This window comes from Chiloscyllium plagiosum, chromosome 7 (genome assembly GCF_004010195.1).
Source record: "Chiloscyllium plagiosum isolate BGI_BamShark_2017 chromosome 7, ASM401019v2, whole genome shotgun sequence".
NCBI lineage: Eukaryota > Metazoa > Chordata > Chondrichthyes > Orectolobiformes > Hemiscylliidae > Chiloscyllium > Chiloscyllium plagiosum.
In genome coordinates this window covers 90,186,740-90,210,091 of record NC_057716.1, presented here as the reverse complement: position 1 = coordinate 90,210,091, position 23,352 = coordinate 90,186,740, and the positions used below count along the sequence as shown (strand labels likewise).

The 23,352-nt window shown below is 41.8% G+C and overlaps 1 protein-coding gene across 6 annotated transcripts in view; it reads left to right on the top strand.

The window, feature by feature from the left end:
• gli2a (GLI family zinc finger 2a) overlaps positions 1-16,308 on the top strand; it is a 401,106-nt gene extending 384,798 nt beyond the window's left edge. For all 6 annotated transcript variants that reach the window (XM_043694210.1, XM_043694206.1, XM_043694208.1 and 3 more), the window contains 3 exons: positions 1,346-1,627; positions 11,869-12,202; positions 12,971-16,308. In XM_043694210.1, coding sequence (XP_043550145.1) covers positions 1,346-1,627; positions 11,869-12,202; positions 12,971-15,477 — 3,123 coding nt within the window. In that variant the 3' untranslated portion in view covers positions 15,478-16,308. The remainder of the gene's footprint in view (positions 1-1,345; positions 1,628-11,868; positions 12,203-12,970) is intronic.
• The last annotated feature ends 7,044 nt before the right edge of the window (positions 16,309-23,352 follow it).

Here is a 23,352-nt window from a genome sequence, read left to right as displayed (position 1 = left end):
CTTTATGCCTTTACATGAAGATAACTAAACACTGGGGTGAGAGGAATAAAACCAACTCAATCTTAATACTGCTAAGAATAGTCTCTGTGCAGAAATTCTCATGGTTTCTCAGAGAAACACTGATCGGTGTCTGAGGCCTTGAACTCTAATCCTTTTGTCTGAATGCCGACGGAACAAGATTTGTTGTATTGAGCAAAGGGTGTAGCCTTTAACGCCTGATGTTCCTACAGAGCACTACAGATGCTAGAAGGAGAGACAGTGACCTAAGGGCCAAGAGCTGAAAATGAGATTACTGTGGTCAGATCTTTGTTGATTGGTGAGGACATGTTGGGCTGATTGGCCTCATTGTGTGCCATAAACATCGATGAGCCTTTGAGAAATTTGGAAAAAATAGACAGGAAGGGAGTGAGGAGCACCCAATCATCGCAGTGATTACAAAATGGAAAGAAATAAAAACAAATAAAGGAGGAGCAAAGAATATAAAAGTAAATTTACTTTTTACCTATAAGAATATGACAATCTTGAGCCAAAAGAAGGGCATCAACTTGTTTCTTACAATCTCAGTGTGAATCATTCTCCTATAGCTCATCTATAAAACGCTTTCTTTTGATCTTCCGCACTCCCACGTAACTCATCCAGATATATAAATCCCTGTTTAGTTCTCACTGCTCATCCCCAACAGCTATTCACTCAATCAACTGGCAGAGAATAAGCCACCTTTTCCGATTGGCTGCTCACATGCCTATTAGTCTGTGGGGGAAACAAAATCCTTCTCATCTCCAGGCTTGCTCCAGGCTTTTGTGAATTTTGAGTCATTGCCCAGGAGGGTGTTAGACTCATGGAGTAAACTGTCAGGAAAGGAAATTGGAATTGATAATCTGAGAGAGTTCAGAAGGCAATTTGATATATTCCAAGGAGCTGAGCATATTGGTAAGAAATCAGATAAATGAGGTTGATTCAGGAAACACGGAGACGCCTGCTAAGCCAAGTTGTAGTACTTTTCCTGAAGGGTTTTTTTCACTTTCAATGGCTCTGGGAGACCAACAAAAATAGGCTGTTCGGTCCATGTTAACACAGCACACAGGACTCCTCCCACCTTACTTCAACTGACACTCATCATCATATTTTTCTGTTCCTTGTCCCCTCCTGTATTATCCAGTTTATCCTTAAGTGAATCTGTGTGACTCACCTCAACCATTCCAATAGGAAGTAAATTCCACATTCTCAGCTGTCTCTGGGTAAGGGAGGTGCTCCTGAATTCCTTGCTAGATTTATTGATGACCCTTGTTATTTATCAGAAGATTACTTGCTCCTCTGTACCTGATGTTGCTTATTGTCTTGACAGAAACCATATGTTTGCAAAATTCCTGGTTGCACCAAGAGGTATACAGACCCGAGCTCCCTTCGGAAACACGTGAAGACTGTGCATGGGCCAGATGCTCATGTGACAAAAAAGCAACGCAATGACACTCATCCCAGACCCCCACCCCCCAAGGAACCCAGTGACCATGACATGGCCATCGGGCCTGGGAATAGAGCGGCTGATGAGAAAGCTGAAGCAAACAGCACCAGTGGGGGCCTGGATGACTGCCTGCAAGTAAAAACCATCAAAACAGAAAATTCCATGGTAAGTCCAAGAGCTATTGGCAAGAGTAGTAAAGCAAAAGCTAATGACAACTAGCAGGGAATGTCACAGCAATTAACTGCAAAACCCTAACAGAATTGGATTTGCCAAAGCCAACATTATACGCTATGGAAGGGGTCCATTTGGTCCATGCGTATTAATTAGCATGAATCCATGGAGAAAATATGTTCAGTAAATAGGAATTTTTGACAGAAACGCCACCTGAAAAAAAGTCAATTATTTTCCATCAACATGATTTGGAGTCATTAAGTTATTGGTAATATTCAACATTGAATTGTTACGTTGATGCACATATTTTCAGCTCTTTCATCCTCCAGTTTCAACATGGTTTCAAATGTCACGCAGGGTTCTGATAGACAGTCATTTCGGAACCGAAATGTTAATTCAGCTTCTCTTTCCACACATGCTGCCAGGCCTGCTGAGTTACTCCACCACTTTCTGTTTTATCCTGCTTCTCACTGCCAGGTGCATGTTTCAGCCTATATTCAACCATGTAAGGCAGCCACTATTTTTCAGTTAATAACAACCAGTTTAGGTCTATAGTTGTATGAGGAATTGGCCCCAATTTTTCAGTTCAGAGATATAAAGTTAAGGCTATGCCCACTGAATATGTCAGTGCCAGGCAGTACAGGGCATGCTGTGATTTGGATCATGCAAGGTAAGACACACCCACACAGAGTGGACCATGCTTGGCAACCAGTGAAAGAAATCAATCGTCTGCACCAACATAGGCAGTTCATATTTTATAATCGACTCCTTTTTTTTTCTCGGAAGGATCTTTGCAGGCTTCGAAATTGAGGCGGTAAGTTGGCCTGAATTTTTGGGTCCTCATTCTGATAATAGGCCTGTTAATGGGAGCAGGAGAAAGTGAGGACCGCAGATGCTGGAGATCAGAGTCAAAAAGTGTGGTGCTGGAAAAGCACAGCAGGTCAGGCAGCATCTGAGGAGCAGGAGAGCTTATGCCCGAACCGTCAACTCTCCTGCTCTTCGGATGCTGCCTGACCGGCTGTGATTTTCCAGCACCACATTTTTTGACTGTTAAAGGGAGTGGTCAGGATTTTTTTTCTCGCGGTGATCTCCAGACACGGAAGCCAGAAAGGCTTCAGCACCGCTTCCTGATCCCATGGCTCCTGTGAAAAACAAAATGGGCCTTTTGTCTTTCAGTCCAGGTCAGTTGCTCCCTCCAGCGGGACCTTTTATTGGAGGTCACCTGGGTTTTGGATTCAAGCTGTTGACTTTTGGACATGCCTTAAAATGGATGTCCCATGACATGGTTGAAAAGCAAGTGATGTGAACAGGGAACCAGATCCTTTACAAATCATATGAATCCTTCAGCAGGCAGATAATCTAGACACAGGCAGATCACCCCTTCCTCACGGCATGCCTCTTAACTACCAGGATCCTTGTGCAGGAGTAGAGACCTGGTGAAGTAACATTCTCTATTTCCCGTGTGTTTTGGGGGAGGGGGGGTTCATTTGGCCAGTCAAATGATCAAAGCAAAGGAGGCAAGGTTTTTTTTTGCTAAAAACAAAATGCTGGAAATCAGAAATAAAAACAAAAAAAAGTACTGGAGGACGTCAGGAAGCGTTTGTGGAGAGAGGCAGAGTTACTATCTCAGGCCAATGACCTTACATCAGCACTTTATAGTTAAGAGTATTGTCAAATTTGATCTAGGTACTTTAGCAGGGAATTGTGCTAAAGATATATCAGTAATGTTCTGGGGCTTGTGCATTTTTCTTCCAAAAACACAAATGTGAAACTAGCCAACTGTGTCTCTGTACTAACCTACTAACAGTGTCTCCTCCTTTTCTTCTACTGCTGACTCCCCCTCTGTTGCTATGCTTGCTGCTTCAATATTCTTTCCTTCCTGACTGTAACTTCCTAAGGACAGTCGGTACTAAGGTGAGTAAAGATTTACTTAATCTCCAATCTCTCCTGCTTTATGACTGTACCGAACATGTTCCATTATAGTCAACAACACTCTTGTAAATTACCCAGCATCAGTGGCACTTAAGTAGGATAAACAGGCAGCATTTTAGAAATTGTTTAGCATTTGAAATCTGTGACAGCTGAAGGGTATTAGTTAAAGAAAAAGGATTTAAAGCAGGTTTAAATACTTCTGTGAAATATAACACTTTTAGATTTATTTAAAGGACCATAAGAATTAAGTATAATTTGATATATTGCTTTGGGGAGAAATGAAATGGGAAACAGTTAGTGTTTATGGGTGTGTTTATGGGTCGCATCATCTGAACAATTTATAGGAATAGAGTTTTTAAGCATAAAGATATGCTTTGCTCCATTTATAAAATTCCCCTTATCGATCATACCTAAATATAGAACCCATTCCCACAGTTTGGAGCACATTATATAAACACTATTGGTACAAGATTGTGCAGTGCCTGTTTATAAATAAGTGGACTTATACATATAAAGGCCTATTCACAGCTGTCAGGTAGAGATTTGTAGAGCAGGGTTGATTCAGTTGTAACTTATCCCATTCAGAAACATAAATTAATGCAGTTTATGTCTGTTTTAAATAACTATCAACAGGAAATCTATTTTTAATAAGAGTAAGATGCATGGGGACACACAGCAGAGAAGCAAACCAGTTAGTCTATCATGCCTGCCTTTGAGAAACTGTAATAATTAAGAGAAAAGTCTTTAACTTGGGAGTAGTTACATTGGATAACATATAAGTGTACAAACAAGGAACAGGAATAGACCATTCGGCCCACAAACCTACTCCGTCATTCAATAAGATTATGGCTGATCTGATTTTAACCTCCATATCACATTCCTCTATATCCCCAAAAATCTTTCATCCCTTTGGCAATCTATCTAGCTCTGCTTTAAAAATATTGAAAGATTCTGCATCTATTGCCTTTTGAGGAAGGGAATCCCAAAGAAATGATATCCTGTGAATGAATTTTTTTTTAAAGTGGGAAAAAGGAGTAGAGGAAGAATATATTGAGGTCAACGAACAGGGTGGCAGAAGGCTTATGTGGGACATACAACACTGTCATGGATCTGATGGGCTGAATGGCCTATTTCTTTACTTCAAATACCATGTAAATACCTCACAAAGGGGATTCAGAATTTTTCATCGAACTGTAACTGCTGATATTCAGGCATTTGTTGGATGTAAATTCATCTTTACATCTAAGTATCACTAAATGCAATATCAGATTGGGTAAAAACACAAAGCCTTTAAATCTTCCTCTTTTAAACACCAAATCACGCACATTGACCCCAACCCTAATGCTTACTGACCTCACTCTCACCTGGCTTCCACAGGCCACTGAGATAGAAGCGAGAGTCAAACAGGCTGTATCAGCTATGGATTACACAAACACAACTTTCTAAAAGACGACCCCCACATGAATTTTTTATTATTATGCCAGAGGGCAGTTAAGATTTAACCACATTTTGGTGTGTGTCTGGAGTCACATGTAGGTCAGACCAGCTAAGGATGGCAGTTTCCTTCCCTAAAGGACATAAGTGAAATGGATGGGGTTTTTTTCCCACTATCAGCAACGGTTTCATAATCATCATCATCTTAATTCCATATTTTTATTGAATTCAAATACCACCATCTGCTATGGCAGGTCCCCAGAACATTACCTGGGTCCATAGATTAACAGTCCAGTGATAACGCCACTAAGCCATCACCTCCCCACTGAATGACAATATGTATATTGATAAATGGCACAGACATTCCCAAATATAGTGTTGCTATAGAAAACTGTTATATTCCAGTCCCAAATTTCTTACCATTTACTCAAGACTTAATAATTATATTCCTATTCAGCACAAGGGTAGATATGTGCTTCTGTGTGGTCATGCCCCACAATTTAAAATGCTTCCATTCCATTTGCATTAGGACAGATCAGCACAGTCTTTTAAGGGAACACTTTCCTGAGAGTTCAGCGTATCTTTAAAACATATTTTCCTTACAGTGACCAGCTCTGAAATTGACCACCTGTGTCACTTTCCTGATGATGCAATTTAGGGTGGCACGGTGGCTCAGTGGTTAGCACTGCAGCCTCACAGCAACAGGGCCCTAGATTCAATTCCAGCCTCGGGTGACTGTCTGTGTGGAGCTTGCACATTCTACCTGTGTCTGCGTGGGTTTCCTCTGGGTGCTCTGGTTTCCTCCCACAGTCACAAAGGTTAGGTGAATTGGCCATGCTAAATTGTCCATAGTATTAGGTACATTAGTCAGAGGGAAATGGATCTGGGTGGGTTACTCTTCAGAGGGTCGGTGTGGACTGGTTGGGCCGAAGGGCCAGTTTCCACACTGTAGGGAATCTAATCTAATCTAATAACAACACTTTGCATTTAGATATCGCCTGTAAGAAAGTAGAATGCCCAAGACATTTAAGTTGAAAAGGCTCTATTATGCAGATCAAAACGCACAAATACGCCTATTGAGCTCATTAATCCTGGTTATTGAACTTCCATTTTTTTCCCCGTTTTTATTTTACCTATCATTATTGGCTGTAAAAAGCTTCAGGATGTCCTGAGATTACAAAAGTCATTAAATAAATAAAATTTGTTATTCTTTCAACTTTCATTCTGTTTTCATTTAGGCCCCCTGCATATGTAGAAATTTCATCTCCCTTTCTCAGCTTTCTTGTTCTTCCCTTTTTGTTTCTGTCTTCCTGCCTGTCCTTGTGACTTTCCTGAATTCTTCCTCAGCTTCTTTTGTTGATTTGGTGTTCTCAATTATCGCTGAAAAGTGATGCGTTTTGTCAACCACGTTGCCTTGTACTCATCAGGGTAATTCACTTGATTGTCAGTGAAAGGAAAATGTCCCACTTTATAAAATGTGAGTGGAATGCTCTCCTCTCACAAGGATTTTCCGCTAATATTGGTATTCTTGCAAATTGTCCTGACGAGCACAAAATGAAAAGTTTCAATAAAACATGTCTTTTTCAGCAATACTGAAGTTCTGCACTACCAAATGACTGTTTGATTTTCAGTTACTCCACTCAGCTATCCTATAATAGTTCTATCTTTAAAGCATGTTTGAAAGTCGATCAATTCCTTGCCATCCTTTCTCTGATTGAATGATGGATTGTTTTTGTCCATACTTCCTTGCACTTTTACAAAGGACTTCCTTATCTTTCACTTCTTTGCACATACTTATTGTCCTGTTGTGTGTTTCAGCATTTTCCGCTTGAGAAATTTTACAAAATACAAATTGAGCTAATTTGTAAGTATATTTTTAGCAACATTCAAGCTGTTCAGATAGACTGGTGCGACTGGGGAATGGGAGTCGAAGTGGGTTAGGGCACATATTGATGGCAGAAGACTGCCTCTGGCATTTATATTGTCTACTTTCTGTCTGTCGATCAGTCCTCAATTCATGCTAGGCAAACAGCCCCTTTACCCCAACCCCATATCATGCACTTTTCTTTAGTTTATTAAATTCCTGTCACAGCTCAGTTCCTGTTCAGCATAGAATTACGAGGTAAATAATCGCTGAGGCATGGGGACAGCAGTAAAATACTCATTCTTCTCCACCAGTGTTCTAGATAGAAGCCACACAACTCCAGGTTATAGTCCAGCAGGTTGATTTGAAATCATAAGCTTTTGGAACTCTGCTTCTTCATCAGGTGACCCCAGCCAAAGCACCAGCACCTCCACGTCAGAGTTCGAGTTCGTTTTGGAGTTGCATTTCAGTGTTGATTCAGTTTTTCTTCAGTTCCCTTCCCAGTGACTATTTTCATGGTTCGCCATGTGGCATTTCCACTGCCATCCATTATCATTGACATCTGTCAACAGGAGGTAGTGACATAGTGGTAATGTGTTTGAGCTGTAATTCATTGGTGAGAGTTTTAATTAGAATCTCATGTTGGCAGATGATGGAATTTCAATTCAATAAAAAATAAAATCTGAAATGTTAGGGGAAAAAGCTAGGTTAATGAGAATAATACAGCTACTATGATGGTCATTAAAAACTCATCTAGTCCACGAATGCCCTTTAGGGAAGGAAATGGGGAGGTGATGGCCTGCTGGTGTTATCACTAGCTTGTTAATCTATAGACCCAGGGAATGTTCTGTGGACCAAGGATTAAATCCTGCCATGGTAGATGGTACTATTTGAATCCAATAAAAATCTGGAATTAAGAATCTAAAGATGACCATTAATAGTTTTGTTGAAAAAACCCATTGTTGATTGTTAAAAAAACTCATCTCGTTCACTAAGGCCCTTTATGGAAGGAAACTGCCTTACTTGGTCCAGCCAGTGTGTGACTCCAGAGCCACAGCAATGTGGTTGACTCTTAACTGCCCTCTAGAGCAATTAGGGATGGACAATAAATTCTGGAGTAGCCAGCGACACCCACATCCAGTGAATGAATTAAAAAAGAACCTGCTATCCTTACCTCCCTGCACTCACTCTGTGGCAAGTACAGAGCGAGGGTAACAGACTGGCGCACACATTTCAGTTGTGGTAACTCCACTCTTCTATAGCAGTTGAGACAAGACTTCTTTGCTCTTGTAGAATAATCCTTGCCCAATAAAAACAAACATACTATTTGCCTTTCACATTGTTTGCAACTGCATGCTCACTTTCACTGACTTGTGGATAATGATATCCAGCTCCCTTCCAACGTCAGCACTTTCTAATCTCTCACCATTTAAGAAATACCTGTACTCAGCATCATTGTTCCTCTGACCAAAGTGGACCTCATACCTACCCACATTGTATTCCATCAGCCATTCTCTTGCCCACTTACTCAACCTTGATATAAATCTCCTTGAAGACTCCAAGCATCATTCTCGCAATTCATATTCTCAGCAAGTTTTATATTATCAGCAAATTTGGAAATATTATAATTGGGCCCCACATTTAAATCGCTATATACATTGTGAACAACTACGTCCTAAGCACTGATCCTTATGTAACTCCACTGGGGACAGTGTGTAAATCTGTGAATTACCCATTTATATTGTCTGCTTTCTGAATGTTGATCAGTGCTCAATTCATGCTCGTAAATTACCCCAGTACTCTAACCCCATATCATGCACTTTTCTCTAGTTTATTAACTTCCTGTGTGGAACTTAATCAGACACTTTCTGTACATCCAAATACACCACATCCACTGACTCCACTTACTAAGTCTGGTCATAATATTCTCAAAAAATCTTCCATGTTTGTCAAGCCTGATTTCCCCTTCAAAAATCTGACCATACAATTGTTTTTGAGATATTGAATAAATATATCCCTTATAATGATCATAGTAATTCCATACTATTAATATCAGGCTAACAATTGCATAGCTTCCTGTTTTCTCGCTCCATCCCTTCTTAAACAATGGGGTTACACTAGCAGCTACTACATTTATAAGGCACCATTGCAGAATGAACATAATTTTGAAAGCTGATCACCAAATCATTCACTATCTCTGTAGCCATCTCTTTTAGCTCTGAAAAGTGAAGATCAACGAGTGGTAGGTATTGTAAATGTTCAGTCCCATTCATTTCTCCAATACTACTTGATTAGTTCCTTGCTAATTTACATTCATTTTCTAATCTATATTTCTTTACCAATTTCTCAGCCTTCAAGCTCACAATTTATTTTGGCAACTTTACTAGTGTCTTACTTTGACCTAATGCCACCTTTGACTTCCTTTTTTAGCTATGGCTTTCTCACTTTTCCTGTTTGGTATTTTTGCATTAAAGGAATGTTTTGTTTGAAAACCAGGCATTATTCTTTAAATGCTAACCATTCCCTATCTACCATTAAACTTTATAACGTATTTTCCAATCCACGACTTCATCCTCACATCTTTATAGTTGCCCTTGTTTAAACTTAAGCCCCTTGCTTCAGATTGAACTACATCTTTTTTAAAGGTTATGGAACATTCTATTGTACAATGTCACTATTCTGCAAAAGTTGTTTTACAACATGATTATTTGTAAGCCCTTTCTCACTGCATATTATATCTAAAGCACCCTATGCCGAAGTGGGTTTCTAAACTGTCTCCTGCTACGGTTACTCCTAAATATTATCTTGAACACATTCCAGGAACTCTTCCTTCACAGCAGCATGTTCATTAGATTTACCCAGTCTTTACGTAGATTGAAGACATCGATAATGACTGCAGTCTTCTTGCTAAGTGCAACTCTAGAACATAGAATTGTACAGCACAGGAACGGGCCCTTCGGCCCACAATGTTATGCCAGACATGGTGCCAATTAAACTAATTCCTTCTGCCTGACCTTAGTTAAAACCCCTCCATTTGTTGCATATTTTTGTGCTTATTTAAAGCCCCCATGAACACCCCTATCATATTTGCCTCCACCACCCTTTGGCAGCATGTTCCAGACTCCTTACACTCTCTGTTTAAACAATTTGCCCCTCACATCTCCTTTGAACTTTCTCCTCTCACCTTAAATGTATGCCCACTGGTATTAGACATTTCAACTCTGGGAAGAAGGTTCTGATTGTCAACCCTATCTATACATTTCATAATTTTGTGGACTTCTATCAAGTCTCCCCTCAGCCTCTACTGCTCCAGAGAAAACAGCCCAAGTTTTTCTAGCCTCTCCTTATAGCTTATATCCTCTAATCCAGGCAGCATCCTGGTAAACCTTTCTGCACTCTCTCCAAATCCTCCACATCATTCCTGTAATGTGGTGACCAGAATTGAACACAATACTCTAATTTCCTGATTTTATACTGTGCCTGACATTACCACTGCTGTTTAGTCATCTATAAATCTCTCACCAATTTTTGCTGCCCCCATGCTGCTTCCTAGCTCTACCCAAACTAATTCCACTTTTTATTCAGACTTCCTTCATCACTTATTATCAGCACAGCCCCACCTCCTTTTTCTTTTTGCGGATCCCTCCTAAATGTCAAATGTTGTTTAGTATTCAGCCCCCTTGGTCAGCTTGTAGCCACGCTTCATAATGCTAATTAAATCAAATGCTTTTACTTGTGCAAATGCCATCAATGCTGCAGGCATTCAGAGTACTTTTTATCTGCCTTTTTTAACAGTCCTGTATTTTGACTCTGGTTGATTCTAGAATTTGTCTTTGCTGCTTTCCATTTTCTACCTTCCATGATCAGCTTTCTTTATGTTCCACCTGTATTTCCTCTGAAGCTTCCATCCGTCTTAGCTCGTCTAAACCTTCTCGAACAGCACCAGCAAATTTCCCAGCCAGGATATTCGTCCCGGTCCTACTGAGGTGTAACACATCCTCCTTGTACAGGCCCAACCTGCCCCAGAACCTGTCCGAGAAATCAAATAATCTCCCTCTTGCCCCATTTTTCCAGCCACATGTTCATCCACTCAATCTTCCTGTTTCTAAATTCACTAGCACACGAGCAATCCTGAGATGACTGCCTGAGAATGAATGATTTTCAATCTTTTGCCTAGCTCCCTAAGTCCCTCTTCCCATCCGTGTCATTGCTGCCACTGCGGACCACAAACTCTGGTCTAAAGGCTTTCATGGGCTTGAGATTAAGGATCTGGTCTCTCAAAAAGCATATGCAGTACAACCTCGATTATCCGAACATCAATTATCCAAATTTCGGATTATCCAAACAAGATCTCAACGTCCCGTAAAAATGGCATTAGGCATTTCAGCATTCCATGATCAGCATTTCATTATGGTGCATTGCCAGATAACCGAGAAATGTTCGGAATACCGGTACTCATAAATTACCGCTTGTTTACGATGAGATCGATTATCCAATCAATTATCCAAACAAAAAACACTCCCTGACAGTCTCATTCGGATAATCGAGGTTGTACTGTACTATACCGATGGCTCACTCTGAGCCACATGATCCAGCAAGGTGTCTCTTTTAGTTCTCATTATGTATCAAGTTAGCTGAGAGTAGTTTTTAAATCTTCAAACAGGAATAGGAGTTCTCTTTGCTTGGCAAAGAGGGAAAGCAGCCAGGATACTTGCTGTTCATCGTGGTACGGTGACTTGAACTGCAAGAGGACATGGGATCTGTAGCTACAGACCCAGTGCCTTCAGAATTTGAGAAGCAAAGATAGCAGCCGCTGTGAAAGTTCACAAAATGTAAAATGCCCAATGAGAAGGTTAGTTCAGGGTAAATCATTGCTTAGAATCACCTCAGAAACAGAAAGGGAAAGAAATTAAAATAAGTTTTTGCATATAAGTAAATGTTAAGGCTAGAATGCAAATGTTTCTGTTGTTGAACCTCTGAAAGAATCTATTCTGTTTCACCTCAGATGTATCAGTCCAGCCCTGGTGGCCAATCTTCATGCAGCAGTGAACCATCGCCACTTGGCAGCACCAACAACAATGACAGTGGAGTAGAAATGAACATCAACAGTGGAGGTAGCCTGGGAGATTTGACTGCCTTAGATGATTCCCCAATTGTGGACTCCACTGTTTCATCTGGAACTTCAGCAATCAGCCTTCATTTGAGAAAGAACATGACAGCACCCCAAAGACTTGAGCAACTAAAGAAAGAAAAATTGAAGCAGGTTAGAGACATTCCTTCATGGGCAAACCCAGTGCCACCAGTCAAGAACACCAAGCTGCCTCTCATTCCCATGAATGGTAAGTTACTTTTTTTCAGTCCTGTCTAGAGAGTAAAACAGTTTGGAAAGTATAAATGGAAATAGACATTAAATATACATGGAACTTAGACACTCAAAAAAAAGCAGTCGATTTGACCCAACTGCTCTGTTTCAATCTTTATTCTGCACATGAACCTCCTCCTTCACTACGTCATCAACATTAAAGGTGGGATGCCTCACAGCACCAGAGACCTGAGTTTGATTCCAACCTTGGGTGACTACAATTGCAACATTTAAAAGGCATTTGGATGGGTATATGAATAGGAAGGGTATAGAGGGCTATGGGCTGGGTGCTGGCAGGTGGGATTAGCTTGGGTTGGGATATCTGGTTAGCATGGACGGGTTGGACCGAAGGCTCTGATCCATGCTGTACGTCTCTAGGACTGTATTACTGTCTGTGTGGAGTTTGCACATTCTCCCCGTGTCTGTGTGGGTTTCCTCTGGCTGCTCTGCTTTCCTCCCACTGTACAAAGATGTGCAGATTAGATAGATTGACCATGCTAAATTGCCCCATAGTGGTCCAGGGATGTGTAGTTTAAGTGATTAGACATGGGGAATGCAGAGTTACTGGGATAAGGTTAAGGGGGAGTGGGTCTGGGTGGGGTGTTCTTTGGCGGGTTGATGTGGACTTGATAGGTTGAATGGCCTGCTTCCATACTGTATGGATTCTACCTAATTCCCTTTTCCCTCATGTAGTTTCACCTTCATCAAGCAGAGATTAATGTGTGCCTTTTTAAAATGTTTTTAGGAGTTTCACTGGAGAATTCAAGTACTGGTGGTTCCACTGCTGTGTTGCCTAACCCTAGAATAACGGAGCTGTCCAACAGTGAGATCACTGTTTTGAATCAACTGAATGAGCGTCGTGACAGTGCAACGAGCACCATCAGTTCAGCCTACACTGTCAGTCGAAGGTCATCCGGCATTTCTCCTTACTTTTCCAGCCGCCGCTCCAGCGAGGCCTCTCACGTTGGTGGCCGTCTGAACAACATCAGCTCCGCCGACTCCTACGACCCCATCTCCACGGATCTGTCACGGAGGTCCAGTGAGGTCAGCTACTGTGGTGGCCTGCTTAATCTGACGCCGGCTGAGCAGTACAGGCTGAAGGCTAAATACGCTGCGGCGACTGGGGGACCGCCCCCAACGCCCCTGCCCAACATGGAACGCATGAGCCAGAAGGCGAAAATGTCTCTTCTGGGAGAAGGCCCCAATTCCATGTATGCTCCTTTCCCTCCTCCTGCCGCTCAAAGGCGATGCAGCGATGGCGTTCCTCGCGGCTATGGCACGGCAGCTCTCCGGCCCCATGAAGTTATCGGCAATGCCACCAGGCGGGCAAGTGACCCAGTCAGGAGGACGGCCATGGATCCTCTGTCTCTCCCCAGGGTCCAACGCTTCAACAGCATGAATAACATGAACCCACTGCCGTTGCCACCGGCGATGGACAGGCATCACTATGGCCTTCAAAACCCTGCTCGGTCGGACGGAAGCCTCCACAGGTGTGCCTACTCGCCTAGGCCGCCCAGCATCAGCGAGAACGTTGTCATGGAGACTGTGGCCGGCGAGATCGATGCCCAAGGTGTGGAGGATGATCTAATGCTGCCTGATGATGTGGTGCAGTATATCAACTCTCAGGAAAATCGATTGACCCAGGATAACAGTTCGTTGAATTTCACTGGACAAATGCAGGGCTTCCAGGAAAACATGAGCATGCAGAGTCAAAACCCGTACTCCCACCGTGGAATGGCAATGGTCGATGGTAACATGAATCAGCCGAGTTCTATGATGACACAGTGCCAGATGAGTCCAGGGAGTCAACCTTACCAGGGATCACCCAACTTGAAGAAGAACAGCATGCCAGTTCAGTGGAATGAAGTAAGCTCAGGTACCGTCGATGTCATTCCTGACCAGTCCAAGCAGCAGTTCGCCCGGTCAAACCTGGCAGTAGTTCAGCAGAAGCAAATGTTTGACCAGTACCAGAACCTCAACTCTGCTCAGCCGACTGGCCCGATGAACCAGAATGAGATGGCTCTGGCGCAGCAGGGTGTGATGCAAAGAGGTGTCGGTGTGAACGGGCAAAGGGTGAGTTATATGCTGCAGCAGCAGCAGCCAATGAGCTTGTGCCAGAACGCTAATTCATCTCTCAGCCCGCACCAGACTTTTAATCAGTCCAGCCAAATGCTTAGTCCCAATATTGCCAGCAGGACTCTCAGCCAGGCGGCTTGCAGTAATATGTCAGCAAGCAACATGATGGGCTCACCTGCGCCAACAGGTACTCAAGACTTTAAGCAGATGGCAATGATGCAGAGCAAAGATGCAGCAATCAAAAGTTACGCCCAGGCTCAGCAGGTCCGGGCACAGGTACATCAGCCAATGACTGGCACAAGCGAGGTGCCAATGATGATGAACGGGTGCCGTGCCAGAGACGCACCAGGGCAAGGCATGCATGTTTCAAGCCAACAGAACTTTGGGCCCCATATCCAGTCTGGCAGAAATCCAGGCCATAGCTCCTTTGCTGCCCACGGAGTGTTAAGTCAAACTAATTCTCAAGTCAGCCCAAACCAGCAGAACTTCAGTCAAGCAGGGTCAAACATCATGAATTCTGCTGGGCACAACTTAAGTCGTGGAATGATGCAGCCCCATCCCCCCCAGGGTTCAAATCCATTAGAGAGACACCACAGTCTAATGAATTCTTTAAACATGCAGCATCAAAGTTATCTGCAAAGCCCACTCCAGATGAATGGCATGAGCCCCGGGCACGGTCAACCCGAAGTAAGCCACAATCAGCCAGGTAATCAACTGTCAATGCAATCGCAACAGTGTAATAATGATGGTTCAAGCAACAACTTGATGTTTTATTCTGGTCAGATCCACATGTATGAACAAAATGGCAACTTCAGTGGCCAAATGGACTGTGCTATTCAGCAGCAACAGCGTATGCAAGGTGTCAAAGCTGCGGCAATGGCCTCACCAGGCACCAACCAGGTATCAAGTACAGTAAACTCCCACACTCTAGACCAAGCACAGATAGATTTTGATGCTATCATGGATGATGGTGACCATTCTAGCTTGATGTCAGGCACATTGAGCCCCAGCCTTCTGCAGAACCTCTCTCAAAATTCCTCACGCCTCACAACTCCTCGGAATTCTCTGACTCTGCAGCCCATTCCAGCCGGGTTGACTAATATGGCAATTGGAGACATGAGCTCTATGTTAACTACCTTGGCTGAGGAAAATAAATTTCTTAATATGATGTCTTAAACCCTCAAGAGTAGTGAAGAGCAATTTCAACTTCAGATTCCAGTAACTTCAAAATATGATGCTTAAAAACAGATTGTCTCGAAATATTAACATTCCTAAAGAGCAATTTTTAAAAATAAACTTTGTATTTTAATGTATAAAAAGAAACCTTTATTCTGAAGAAAGAGAATCAGAACATTTTGCAAAGGCTTATATATTTGTGAATAGGGATTTCTTGCTGTGTTTTGAAGAAATAGCTGGTGGATTGACATGTTACATCAGGAGGTGTGTTATTTGAAATGGGAATCCTGTTTCTTTTTGTTACAAAGCACTGATACTGTATACTAGACCAAACAGGCAAAGGTACAAGCCAAACATTGCCCATTTCTTCCTTATAAATAGTAGATGTGTGCTTTTTTGTATTTCATTAATGTGAACTCCCCAGTGTATATTAGTTGATTCATTGTCACTGAAAAGTGTTTTAGTTTGGCTGAGGTGAAAGAACAAAAAGTCCACGAACAATTACCATCAAAGCCATACTGTACACTGCTTCCTTTCCTGAGTTTAGCTCTTAATTATTCCACATCTGGCAAACTATCATTATGAAACCTCATGACAATACAGACTGTATAGTTTGTGGACATTGTAAATGATAAGGCTTTTCCGTAAAATATACGGCACCAAAAAGCTAGGAAAGCCCATGTTGTAGCATCAAGAAGTGCCTTACTATAATTTGTTATTTTCAAATAGTGAAGGCGTTGTCAATATACAACACAATACAGCACACAAACAGGCCCTTCGGCCCACCAAGCCTGTGCCCATTCCTTATCATAGAATCCCTGCAGTGTGAAAGCAGACTATTCAGCCCATCAAGTCCATACTGACCCTCTAAAGAGCATTCTACCCATACCTTATCCTACATTTCCCATGGCTAATCCACCTAGCCTGCAAATTCCTAGATACTATGGGCAATTTAGCATGGCTGATCCACCTAATCTGCACACTTTTGTACTGTGGGAGAAAACCAGAGCACCAAGAGGAAATCCAAGTAAACACAGGGAGAATGTGCAAACTCCACACAAGAATGCGATTGAACTCGAGTCCTCAGCACGCTGAGGTATGAGTATTAACCACTGCGCCACCTTTACTTAGACTTGCTACTTATTGCCCATACACAGTTTCTATCCCTCTGTTCACTTCCCGTTAATATGTCTATCAAGACACGCCTTAAACGGTACTAATGTGCCTGTGTCCACCATCTCCACTAGCAGTGCATTCCAGGTACCTACTACCCTCTGAGTGAAAAACTTTGCCTGCACTTCTTCCCACTCTCACCTTGAACCTGCATTTCTTCCCTAAACCTTCCCACTCTCACCTTGAACCTGTGCCCTTTTGCAGTTGACCTTTCACCCTGGGAAAAAGTCTCTGACTACCTGCCCTATCTATATCCTTCATAATTATGTAAACATCTATTGAGTCACCTCTCAGCCTCCTCGGTTTATGACATTTTGGAAACAGTTTCCAGCAATATGCTTGTAATATGGCAATGCTATTGGTACTGTGCTAGTTAACATACAGTGTTTAATGAAAATAGTTTCAATATGTGTGAGAATTATTGTGAAAATATGCAAAGCATCTTTTCAATATATATAAGCTAAAATGTGTTCTTTGTTGTGCATTCTTAGTGCATAAAGCATCTCATGTAAAGAAATTTTAAACATTGTACAACCATTCCAGTCTGTAAATATACAACATGTTTAAAATTGTGTTTTGAATAAGAGCACCAAGCTGACTATTTTTGATCAACTTGTAGCCTGGACATTTCCTGTAACCAATTCCTCTCAGCACACAAAATAGATCTAGTGATCTAAATGTATATACATTTTTTGTACAATAACAAACTTTTCTTTAATAAAAAGCAATGTTGAATGTACATCACTTTTCAGATTTTAAATCACAGTCTAAGAAGGACATATTTCACCACAAACATTAGGCACACTTATTTCATACTTGAAAGAGTAATTTAGTGAGAGTGTCCATCTTATTTCAACTGGGTTACCAAGTGTCCAAATGCAGTTTGCCAGTATTGACTAATGGTTACTCAATTTGAAGTGAGCCATTTTTCTTTTCAGTCAATAGGAGCTCAGTTTGGCACCTCCACCAAGGTCAATGCCCTCAACAATGCATGGAAAAATATAGCACAGATTGAGGTCATTTGGCCCATTGTCTGCTGGTGGAGCCATCCAATTAATCTCCCCTACTATCCTTTCCCTTCAGGTGTTTATCCATTTATCATTTGAAGTTCAACCATTAAAAGTGCTTCCTCCAACTTTTCAGATTGCACATTGCAAAACCCACCGTGTAAAAATATATTGCTGAAAATGTGTTGCTGGAAAAGCGCAGCAGGTCAGGCAGCATCCAAGGAGCAGGAGAATCGATGTTTCCTGAAGAAGGGCTCATGCCCAAAACGTCGATTCTCCTGCTCCTTGGATGTTGCCTGACCTGCTGCGCTTTTCCAGCAACACATTTTCAGCTCTGATCTCCAGAATCTGCAGTCCTCACTTTCTCAAGTAAAAATATATTCCTTTATGTCGGCCTTGGCCCTTTTGTTATTTAATTATTAATTTAAATCTGTGTCCTCTGTTACTGCAAACAGTTTCTCTTGTTTTATTCTATCCAAAAGTTTCCTTTTGTGAACAGTATTATTCAAGATGGCACCGACACTGGGCGACTCTTTGCGAGCTCCCTACAGCACATCTTATTCGACCATTTCTTATAACTGTTCCACATTTTTCTCTGTCTAAGCATCCTATGATTTATGTGTCCTTGTTTGCTATAATCTGCCATACTGCTCGCAAAACAAAGCTTTTCACTGTACCTAGGTACATGAGACCATAGCTGAAAATGTGTTGCTGGAAAAGCACAGCAGGTCAGGCAGCATCCAAGGAGCAGGAGAATCGACGTTTCGGGCATGAGCCTGAAGAAGGGCTCATGCCCGAAACATCGATTCTCCTGCTCCTTTAATGCTGCCTGACCTGCTGCGCTTTTCCAGCAACACATTTTCAGCTCTGATCTCCGCAGTCTTCACTTTCTCCATGAGACCATAATAAGTCAAATGAATTCACTTATCAAACCACCCCTTAATTTTCACTGCTCAAAGGAGGACAAACCCAGTTTTTTCCAGTCATTCCAAAAAACCAAAGTCCCTCACCCCACATATCTGTCTTCTCTAAAGCCGTGACATTCTTCTAGATTTGACCACATCACACTATAGAGGGCCAAGCCAATTTTACAAGCCAAACTGATGGCAATAGTTGGACTAGTCAGGTTGCAGAGTGAACTCCTGGCTTAATAAGCCATGTTTTTTGTTTTCATTTTGATTACAGTGGCATTAAGTCTTGGAACAGTTTCACAAGAGGCTACCAATATACTTTTAAGAAAAGATCATCAAAATTTATGTCACCAAAGAGAAACATGAGTGATATTACACTAGACAATCACAAAAGCAATGATTGTGTTACATGCAGAAAGAAAAATTCATCCATTTTATCTCAGTAATCTAATTACAAACATTCAAACTTCAGTGAAGTCAGCTCTATTTTTATACTAAAGCAGATCTCTCTCTGAAACCCTTAAAACAGGCTGCTAACTTAGCTCACTATTACTTAATTTGGGCTCCCTAATCTCATGTCTTCAGCGCATTGTAGTATGTCCATCTCTCATAATCCAAAGGCCTTTTGCTTCTGGAGTTATCTTCCAACCAGCTTACATGCACCTGAAGATGTCTCCCTTGCCCTGATTGCTTGGAGTCTGTTCATAACTCTCCTGCTATTCTGGGCCTCCTTCCCTTCATGAATTTGCTTCTCGCTTTTTTTCTCTTACGTGCTCTCAAACTGTCGCTGTCATACTCTCTCCCTTTCTCTCTCTCTCTCTCCTCCACACACACCACCCCCCCCCCCCCCCCACCCCATTCTCTCACACATCTTTCTCACACACATCTCTAATGAGAGAACAGTCGATTGATAAGACGATTGCAACTTTACCTTAACTGTAATGGAAAAAAGCTGGTGTCGGAATACAGGAAGATGAAGTTTTTAAATAATGAAACTGGCAAAGTTGTCAACATAAGACTGATGCAAGATGGTGTTCTTGGCGATGAAGTTGAGTGTTTATTCTGAATGGAAGGTCTGGTATGTGTCATACGCTCCAGCTGCAAAGATCCACATTGGGAGAATTTCTGATTGTCAGCCACTGGGTCCATGGGACCGCCAGACAGCTATATTGGTCTTGGGCCACAGCAGCGGAACTACAGAAAATAACTGATTAATTGGCCTTGCTCAGTCACTGCTGTTAACTTAGTCTCCAAATATTGGTGTTTTGAAGTCCACAAATGTTGTCCTCTGCAATTGGCCAAGCAGTTCCACCTACTCCTGTGGGAGTGATTGCTAAATGTCTAAGATATTCAATATTTTACACTTGCTCACGTTAAAATTCCATAAGGACGCTAAAGTTCCAATATCTCCAAGCACTGCATTAAAATAAACACAAGGTGAATCACAAAATCCAATGCATGTCCATATTTAATGGTCTGCATAATCTACTTTAGGAATAATTGGGTATTCTGGGGCAAATTGTGCCTCAAATTAGGCTGAAAGGACAGTAAGCAGTTCCTTATTCAGTTTTTAAGATGTCATTGATTACTTTCAACTGTACCTGTTAGTGCCCTTGCACACAAAAACATAACTTGGGCTTTTTTGGAACATCCTTGAATCTTGAGTACAAGCAATAGAAACTCACATTATTAATTTGCCATAGGGACATTCTTCATTTTGTAGGTTTTGCAGGGCCTGTTCCTTACATAATCTTTCTAAAACCAACTTAAAAGCTTACTGTAAAGCAAGGTTGCACCGAATGAAACTTAATGCATAAAGTCCCATGATCTCCTGTGTCAGATTTCCAGGCTTCAGCCCAATTCCATCAAAAGCAATTGCAGAATTGATCGGAAACACCTGGGAAATGTTTAAAACTGGAGTCATAAGATTGGAATAGTTAGCAACAGCTACATCAAAATTAAATTGTAGTTAGTTATCTGCACTTAAAGTTTGTTTGACACTATATTACTGTATTCTTGGACATAGTCAGAGTGTCTAATAAGGGATGTGGCTTGAATTTAGTCCAAAAAAACCAAATAGGGAGGTTTTCGTAAAAACACTGTGGAGGAAGGAGCTTTCCTTTATTCAACTCTCACAGATGTCTTCCCTTTCTTACTTCCATCCCCACCACTCTTCCAGGCTACTGCCACTCCAGGCACCTCAGGCTTCTATTTTCCCCCTTACCCTTGGTATCCATTTCCACCAGCTCTCTCCCTCCAAAAACCCCAGCTCTCCCAGGCATCTTCTCCTCACTTCTCCCTGCTTTCACATGTCCAGGGACTCGGCAACCCTTAAGTTAAATGGGGTCTTGTGGGAAATGATTTGGGAAACACTGTGCTACATGGTTGTTTCCTGTTCCCATATTCCATTCACCAGTTGTTCAAATCTTGATTTGTGCATTTGTAACCTCTGCACTCAACTTTTCCAATAGTTGGTGAAGAAGGGTCAGTGGACCTGAAATGTTTTTTGTTTCTCCTCTACAAATGCTGCCAGGCCTTTCGAGTTTCTCTAGCATTTTCCATTTTTATTGCAAGATTCTCATGCTCACTCTCTCATTTTCCATAAACTTTCATCATTCTTATGCCCTGATTCTAACCTGTACCAAGTCTCATTCACCCATTACCACATTGACCACTGCACCACATATTTGGGGGCGGCACGGTGGCTCAGTGGTTAGCACTGCTGCCTCACAGTGCCAAGGACCAGGTTCAATTCCAGCCTCGGGGACTATCTGTGTAGAGTTTGCACATTCTCCCCATGTCTGTGTTGGTTTCCTCCGGGTGCTCCGGTTTCCTCCCATTCCAAAGATGTGCAGGTCAGGTAGATTGGCCATGCTAAATTGCTCATAGTGTTGGGTGCATTAGTCAGAGGGAAATGGGTCTGGGTAGGTTACTCTTCGGAGGGTCGATGTGGACTGGTTGGGCCGAAGATCCTGTTTCCATACTGTAGGGAAACTACTGTACAGGTTTTCCCAGTCCACCAACATCACAATTTTAAAATTCTCATCCTTAATCCCTTTCACCCTTTTTTATCATTCAGAAAGTACTCTGCTCATTGTGGTTAAGCCCAAAGTTAGCTCACAGTTAGTTTAATTGAAATCCATTTTTCACAAATTTCTCCACTCGTTTAACCTGCATAAAATGCTTAATCTAAGTAATTAGTAAACCTAATGAAAAACTGAGATATAAATGCAGAATAGCCTATTCTGTCAGTTACTGTACCTCCAAATGTTCTTCCTCTTCGCCTCATGCCACACAATCGACTTCCTAACCAGGTCAATAATAATCTTGACCTCTGATGTATTTCAGTCCTAAAACCCTCCAAGAGTTCTGTGTTCCACCAACTCTTACTCATCCATTGTTTCATTTGCCCTATCATTGGCAACAATCCTGTTGTTCAGATAGAATCAGAGATTTACAACACAAAAATGGCCCAATTGGTTCATCGCATTCATTGCCAATAAAAAAAACGACCTAACCATTCTAATCCCATTTTCCAGCACTTTGCCCATAGCCTTGCAAGTGCACATTGAAGGTTCCTTTAAAAGGTTTTCTTTCTGTACCACCCTTACAGGCAGTCAGTTCCAGATTCTCACCAACCTCTGGATGAAATCATTTTTCCTCAAATCTCCTTTAAACCTCCCACCCTTACCTTAAATCTATGCCCCACTGTTTATTGTTCCCTCCATCAAGGGGAAGAGTTTCTTCCAAACTATATTCTCTATACTCCTCATAATTTTCTATATTTCAATTATGTCCCCTCTCAATTTCCTCAAAGGAAAACTGCCCAATCTATTCCATTCTCTCTTCATAACTGAAGATCTCCAGCCCAGGCAACATCTTGCAAATCTAACGATGGTCTAACCAATATTTTAAATAGTTCCAGCATAACCTCCCTGCTCTTAAACTCTATTCCTCGGCTAATGAAGGCAAGAATACCATTTGCCTCCTTAACTACTTGATCCACCCATCCTGATACCCTCAGGGTCTGATGGACATGCACAACAAGATCCCTCTGATCCTCAGTGCTTTCCAGGGTCCTAACATGTACTCCCTTGCCTTGTTCGTCTTGTCCAAGTTCTCCTTATGAAGACATTGCTTTAAACACAATTTGTTGGCCAAATGCTTAATCGTTTTTCCTCATATCTCTATATTAATATATGTCTACTTGTGACTCATTTGGGAAAAAGTAAAATCCTATGTGATTTCTTTTTATATACTTGATTGCTTCACCAGCAAAAAGGTTTTCAGCTATTCGCCTTCTACGTAATTATGAAAAGTTATAATTAAGGCCTAGAGTCATAGAGATGTACAGCATGGAAACATACCCTTTGGTCCAACTTATCCATGCCAATCAGATATCCTAAATTAATCTAGTCCCATTTGCCAGTACTTGGCCCATATCACTCTAAATCCTTCCTATTCATATACCCATCCAGATGCCTTTTAAATGTTGTAATTGTACCAACCTCCACCACTTCCTCTGGCAGCTTAAACCATACACGCACCACCCTCTGCATGAAAAGGTTGCCCCTCAGGATCCTTTTAAATCTTTCCCCTCTCACCCTAAACCTATGCCCTCTAGGTCTGGACTGTCCTGCCCCCAGGGAAAGATATTGTTTATTTACCCTAGCCATGCCCCGCATGATTTTATAAATCTCTATAAGGTCAGCCTCCATGGCTCCAGGGAAAACCGCCCCAGCCTATTCAGCCTCGCCCTATGGCTCAAACCCTTCAACATCTCT